Source organism: Arachis ipaensis, chromosome B02, assembly GCF_000816755.2.
Source record: "Arachis ipaensis cultivar K30076 chromosome B02, Araip1.1, whole genome shotgun sequence".
In the NCBI taxonomy this organism is placed as follows: Eukaryota; Viridiplantae; Streptophyta; class Magnoliopsida; order Fabales; family Fabaceae; genus Arachis; species Arachis ipaensis.
This window is the reverse complement of record NC_029786.2, coordinates 74741572-74749235: the sequence shown is the minus strand read 5'-3', so window position 1 is coordinate 74749235 and position 7664 is coordinate 74741572. Positions and strand designations below refer to the sequence as shown.

At 35.3% G+C, this 7664-nt stretch overlaps 1 protein-coding gene across 1 annotated transcript; it reads right to left on the bottom strand.

Annotated features, from left to right (window-relative positions):
• On the bottom strand, window positions 6539–7285 carry LOC110269247. Its single transcript, XM_021116950.1, has 3 exons — window positions 7074–7285; window positions 6867–6974; window positions 6539–6754 (listed from the first exon to the last, which is right to left on the bottom strand). The coding sequence occupies exons 1-3, from the start codon at window positions 7110–7112 to the stop codon at window positions 6539–6541; spliced, it is 363 nt and encodes a 120-aa protein (XP_020972609.1). The 5' UTR covers window positions 7113–7285.

The window sequence follows — 7664 nt, the reverse complement described above, 5'->3', positions numbered from 1 at the left end:
GTTTAAGCTCCAGTTTAAGGTTAAACTGGGGCTTAAACGTGGAAATGTTCCCTTGGTGAAATTCTCATTCTGGCGTTTAACTTCCAGTTTAAGGTTAAACTGGAGGTTAAACGCCAGTTCCAGCATTTCTTAGCCTTCATGATTCTGGCGTTTAAGCTCCAGTTTAAGCTTAAACTGGAACTTAAACTCCACATGTGATATTCAAGCTTCCTTTATTGATTTTGTTGCTTCCTTGCCTAGCCTCTTCTTTCCTGAAATCATCCAAACAATTGCATCAAAGTCTTGCAAAATTTCATGAGAATTCTTCCATTCATAGCATTCAAGTAATATAACTAAAACTCATGGAATTTGCATCAAAATCATACTGTTTGGATGGTTCATTGCTTTGTTATTCATTTAACCATTCTTGGTTACTTTAAGCTCAAGAAAATGCATAAAACAACTAAAACTAACAGAAAAATGCTAGTGAAACTAGCCTAAGATGCCTTGGCATCAAGCGTCAATGGAAACCAAATCAATTAACCATTCTCACACAATGCGGAATGGACATCCACAACTCAATTCCACCGAAACATCCAATTTCTCAACCAAGAGTGTGAAAATTAAACATGCTAAAAATTAAACATCAAAGCAAATAAAAGTCAACACAATAAAAGTCAAAGCAAGTAAAATTAAAGTGCAAGAAAGGAAACTTAAAATGCAAAAAACCTCTTGGCAAGTAATTGAAGGCTAAGGCTACCTATCCTAGTCATTGACCATAAACATATGATGGTTATGAAGAGTTAATCCTACTTAGTCAACCTTACATCAAAGATAAGTCAATTAGGCATAGTTAATTTCAATCCCTAAATCCTATGTCAATACTAAGGGGTCACATAGAGTCAAGGGAAACCAAATCAACTAACTCACTCTAATATATTAAACAAGAATGCACATCAATGACTCAAGGATCACCAAAGACAACAATTTCAAGCCAAGAGTGGAGAAAAAGTAAGTAAAAACTAAGCCAAGCATTTTATCAAACACTTGGTGTGTATGAGAATAAAATAATATTAAAATGTATTAAAATAGATTCTAAAGCTACCAAAGCAAGAAAATAGCAATAACAACTAAAGAAAGCAATAAATGAACATAAAACATAAATTACATTAAATGTAAATTAAAATAACAAAGAGTGCTCATAAAATGAAAATAACAAAATAAAGGAAATAACAAGAGAAATGAAGAAGAGCAAAAAGGTAATAACAATAAATGACAAGAAAAAGTAAATAGAAACAAGAATTAAAAGTAGAAATTACAAGAAATTAAACTAAAGAACCCTAATTCTAGAGAGAGGGGGGATCTTCTCTCTCTAGAAACTAAGAGAAAACATAAAAAAAAACTAAACCTAATTGCCCCCCTTTATTTCTCTTCACTTTGGCCTTAAATAGCTTCAGAAAATGAGTTGGATTGGGTTTTGGAGGCCCAAAATTCGCCCCCAGCAATTTGTATTAATGAGCTCACGTGCACGGACCTGTGTGGACGCACAGACGCGTGCATCCGCAACATGCTGAAAATTGACCTGTGCAGATGTACAAGTACCTGTGCGTACGCATAGGTAGACTTATGTCCACTATAGCAAATTGCATATCATTTTGAAGCCCCGAATGTTAGCTTTCAAATGCCGCTATAACCGCCTCATTTGGACCTCTGTAGCTCAAGTTATGACCACTTTAGTACAGAGAGGTCAGGGCTGACAGCTTTCCAAATCCTTCATTTCTTGAATTCTTCCACTTTGTATGCTTTCCTTCCACTTCCTCAAGCCATTCTTGCCTTCAAAACCTTAAATCACTCAAACAAATATATCAAGGCATCGAATGGGAGAAAAGTGAATTAAAATTGGCAATTTAAGCATGAAAAGTATATTTTTCACAATTAAGCACAATTAGGAAAGAATTCACAAAAGCATGCTATTTAGGCGAATAAATGTGGGTTTATGTGATGGAATCCACTCAAATTAAACCAAAATATATCGTAAAATATGGATTCATCAATTCTTCCACACTTAAACCAAGCATGTCCTTATGCTAAACCAACCAAAGGAGATGAATGAAGGGGTAATTATTAATGCAACTACCTACATGCATGTAACTATACTAAATGCTATCTATATATATCTACACTATGATTCCTATTGAGTTTTGCAAAATCCAACAAAAGAATCTCAATCAATCCAAAGTAGAAACTTAGGGCCAAGACAAGGAAAATATAGCAATATGATCAATGTCCAAAGATTGATTTGAAATTTTCAAAATTAAGTTCAACAACTTGCAAAAAGATATAAAATAAGCAATGGAAACATAGAATTGAACAATTGAAACCCTCACCGGATGTGTTTACACTCTAATTGCTCAGTGTGTAGGGTTTAATCACTTAATCCTCCTTTAATCATGTTTCTTAAAGATTTGCAAGTCATCCAACAATCAACTGATATTTGATGAATGAATGCAAATATCATGAGGGCTTTTGTGGGTTGTAATGGGGCTTAGGTAAGGGTAGGATTAATATGGTTAAGCGTGCTATTAGATTGGATCTTTGATTAGCTCAAGCATCCCACCTAATCCTATATATCATCCTATATACATAACAAAACAATCCTAGCTACCCATTTATCCCTTTCTCACATTCACTCATGCATGCTTTTCAATTCAACCACCTATGAATCTCTTATTTCTATTCTTATTGTCATTTCTTTTCTTTTCTTTTTTTTTTTTTGTTTTTTTATACAAAGTATATACACCAAAATTTTTTTCTTTTATCAACACAAAGAGATGCATATGTCTTACTTAATAGATGCATGAGTGTTTACCCATTTTTCCAAATATTCTCAATGAACACCCAACTAGCTTTCTACCAATGTTTCCCACAAATTCTCCCACACTTGATTAACACACACACACACACACACACACACACACACACACACTCAAACCCAAGCTAATCAAAGATACAATTCAAGGACATTAATGATTTTTCACTTAGGGTAAATGATGTGCTTAAAATAAGAACAAAGGGGAATTAAAAGGCTCAAAAGTGGTTTACAAAGGTAGATGTAAGGGTTGGCCATATGGGTTAAGTGAGTTTAATTTCAACAATGGCCTCAATCATACTAGATGCATTCAAAACAATAAATAAAGGACATAAAGATTCAAGCAAATCTAAGATTACAATCATAAAAGGAGTATAACACACAAGAACAAAAATTTGTGATTGAAAATATGCAACCACACAATTAAAGCTCAAATCTCACTTGGTATTTGTTGAAGCTCTTTTCTATATTCCAAAAAAAAGATACTTCAAGCAAGTCCAAAAAATAAATTTCAAATCTAATCAATGGAATGCCAAAAAGAGATTTCTTGAAAATTCTTTGTTGTTTTACCAAACTTATTTACTCTACCATGCAACATGCAAATATTTACTATCATATAACTATAAGCATTAAAGAGATATATACAAACAAACCAAACAAAATGAAAACAAGAATAAAAACTTGCAAAAATTAAGGAAAAAGAACAAAAAGAATATTGCAAAGTGTCTAAGAAAAGAAACTTTACCCCCCTTGAAGTTAGCAATCCTCCCCCATACTTAAATAATGCACGGTCCTCCGTGCATGCACATGATCTGAGGGATGAAGGACTTTGAGGCTCCACCTTCAGCGAGTGGGCTCCGGGGGCTCCGAGTGCTTTGTAGACAAAGAAACAACAATTGAGGAAAGGTAAGATGTGTGTGGTATGATAAAAGGCAATGTGTGTATTCTAAATACATGCACAATTTAGAACACAACACATTGATCGGGTAAAACAATAACCACAAAAGCAAAAGAAATAGCATGTTCCTCAATTAAGTAGTCCTAGGTTGCAAGTAACAAATAAGCAAAACTTAAGGCCTAAACAACCTAGGTAACCACAACTAAAGTGAATTGAGTATAAAAGACATTGGTTATTGAAGTCATGCAAGTGAAAGTGCATGGTGAATAGAAAATGGCACAATCAACAACAACCAATTCAATGATGAAAAGAGACTACTAATTCATCCTTAGGAACAAGAAAATAATTACATGTATAAGGTGATGCCAGGGCATTTTGGCCAGTTTCACTGACCTTTTCTTTATGGTTTTAGGATAGTTTCATGCACTTTCTTAGGAAATAAGAAAGTTTTGGGTAAATAATCACTTACATCTTGATTCAAGAAAATATTGTGAATTTTACATGATTTCATGAGAATTATGCATGAATTAAATGACAAAATTGAATGATGCATGTCTCATAACTTGGATTAGAGCTTTGATGCACTTTATTGCTTGATTTCAGGACAAAGGAAGCAAGGAAGAACCACGTTAGTAGCCACGTTAGTCTAGCTAACGTGACCACTAACGTGGAATAGAGGCTAGCTTGCAACGTTAATGAGAAAAGTGATCGCCATTAATGCCTTCGTGAGCCATCATATCCCACGTTAGTTGCTACGTTAACTATGTTAACGTGGAAGCTAACGTGGAAGAGAAGTAGAACTCCAACGTTAGTGGTAAAAGTAAGTACCACTAACGCTCCAAAGTGGCAATTGTCCATGTTAAGAGTCACGTTAACTCAGTTAACGTGAACTCTAACGTGGAAGAAGAAGATGAAGCCAACGTTAGTGACACTCACCTTTGTCACTAACATTGGACCAAGTTCATAATGGCCACGTTAAGAGCCACGTTAACTCAGTTAACGTGGACTTTAATGTGGGGAAGCAAGGAATGGCCAACGTTAGTGACACTCACCTTTGTCACTAACGTTGGACTAAGCCACTTTGAGCCACGTTAGTTGCCACGTTAACTCAGTTAACATGGAAGCTAACGTGGAGGAGAGAATGATGAGCCAACGTTAGTGACACTCACCTTTGTCACTAACGTTGGAGATGGCTATCAATACCACGTTAGAAGTCACGTTAACCTAGTTAATGTGAACTCTAACGTGGGAAGAAGGGGCGTTTTGAAGCGTTAGTGACAAAGGTAAGTTTCACTAACGCTCTCGAAGATTTGGCAAGCCTACGTTAAAGGCCATGTTAACTATACTAACGTGGACTCTAACGTAGGGAGAAAAGGGGGGCTCTCAACGTTATTGAAAAAGGTAAACCCCAATAACGTGTGCGAAGGACCAAGAGGCAACGTTAGTGGTCACGTTGATGCCACTAACATTGAAGTTAACGTGGACCATTCTTGGGTTAGGAACGTTAGTGAAAAAGGTGATTGTCACTAATGTTCTCGAACCCACACTTTCACTTAACGTTAATACCACTAACGTCCTAAGCTAAAGTCCATGCCTACTTCACACTCTCTCTCTGCAAGTAAAGCTAAGCCCACTGAAGATGATAACTGCTTCAACTCAAGATCCAAAGGCCCACCATATCCAAGACTTGAAGAAGCAACTAGAAGATCAGAAGAATAGTATAAATAGGGAGAACTTTGAACTAGAAGAGGAGCTTTTGGGGGGGCATTATTAGAATTACTCTCTGTATTTTTACTTTCTTTGCAACTTCTAGTTTAACTTTTCAGAATGCATTCTCCACCTTTGTTTTCCATTCCCAGAGCTATGAACAACTAAACCCCTTTCATTGGGTTAGGGAGCTCTGTTGTAATTTGATGGATCAATAATAGTTTGCATTATTCTTCTTCTTTCTTTTCTCTTGATTTTACTAGAAAGCTTTCAATCTTCATCCAATTGAGTAGTTATCTTGGAAAAAAGCTATTCATACTTGGATCTCTTCGGAACCTTGGAAGAAGAATGAAAGGATCATGCTAGAAATGCTTTCTCATGTTAGACCAAATTGGGGTTTGGATGGATATAGTGACATATAATCCTACCAACACTTTGATTTGGAAATACATGTGGTATAATCAGTGACCATACCTCATCTCTTCTCACACTACAAGAAAACACGTTTTTTGCCACGCTTTTTGAGCTACCGCCACGCTTTTGAAAGGGTGACCTATCAAAGGGTGGCGGTTGCTCTATCGCCACGCTTTTTGCAGCCTGTTGCCACGCTTTTTGTTTGCCACGCTTTTTTACAAACTGCCACTTGTAAAAGCGTGGCTATAGGTGGGAAATACGGCCACGCTTTTAAAGCGTGGCGATAGGCAGAGATATGGTCACGCTGTAAAAGCGTGGCGATAGGGTAGATCTGGCCACGCTTTTCAAGCGTGACAGTAGACCAAATACGGCCACGCTGTAAAAGCGTGGCGATAGGGTAGATCTGGCCACGCTTTTTAAGCGTGACAGTAGACCAAATATGGCCACGCTTTTAAAGCGTGGCGAAAGCATGGTAGTAGAGGAGATTTGGCCACGCTTGAAAAACGTGGCTACAAAGCTTAGATACAGCCACGCTTCCTAAGCGTGGCAATAGACAGAGATATGGCCGTATGGCCACGTTTTTAAAGCGTGGCGAAAAAGATGGTCAGTAACCTAATTCCCTTTTTAATCTTCATAAATATATAAAACCTAATATGAATTCATAGATAATTTTATAATTTAGTCAATAACCAATTATCAAGTAATCCAACTTTCATAAAATTGTCATATTCAACTTTTATGTGGCGAATCTCCTCATCTTTTTTAAGAGAGCTTCTTGTAATCGAAGCCCCATAACAACGAAGTCGACCTGGTTGGTCCTTTCCTAACACTCCTACAAATGCATCCTCTTCATTTTCTCCTGCTTCTAAGCGGTTCTGAAGTTCAGTCTATCAAAAAGCAACAACCAATAGATTGCAAAGTCGCATTAACTCAATTTAGATAGAAATCACATCAGAATTCATAATGTACATATCCAAAATACAAATACAAACAACTCACAATTGTGGCTTGTGTTTTAGCATCAATTTCTTTTCCTTTTTTACTTGTACGAGTTGCTATGAAAACTTCAGCCCTTGATGGTTCTTCACTGTTCTCTTTAGAGTCACGCTAAAATACATAGAGAAAAGTTTACATGAAGCATACTAACTAGGCAACTACACCATGAATACATATAAAAGAGAAATCACAAAGAATAAGTTATATTACCAGCTGCTTACGCACTATTCCAAAATTTGTTGATCCCATTCGGTGAGGACATGTTTGTTTTAACCTATTTTCAGTATTCTTAGCAGAGATAGCCTAAATATAAAGAATCAATGAAGAATCAAATTTCTTCCAAAACACTTAAGTTTAGGAACATGAAGAATCAATGATAGTATGCTTGATGGTATAGGAAAAAATAAAAGGCAATGTTACCTTAATTCATTTAATAGTATTTAATAGCATTCCCAATTTTAAAATATTATTTTTCTAAATCTATTTTTTCTTAGACAAAAAAGTGAAGGAATAACCATTTTTATCTAAAGCTTTTTTTCTATATAAAAGAATTATACAACAAAACTTACTTAAGTTGGTCAAGTAATTAATTTATTGTCTATTTAAGTAAGTGTTAAAAATTTGAATTCCTTCTTATATATATAATAATCTATTGGCTAACAACAAATTTTAAAAAGAAATTTGTGACGAATTAGTTCTTACCCTTATAAATTGAAAGATGCTATGAAAAATAAAAAACTATATAATTTTATAAAAAAATAGAATGACATTATAATTATAAATATAAATAAATGATATAAA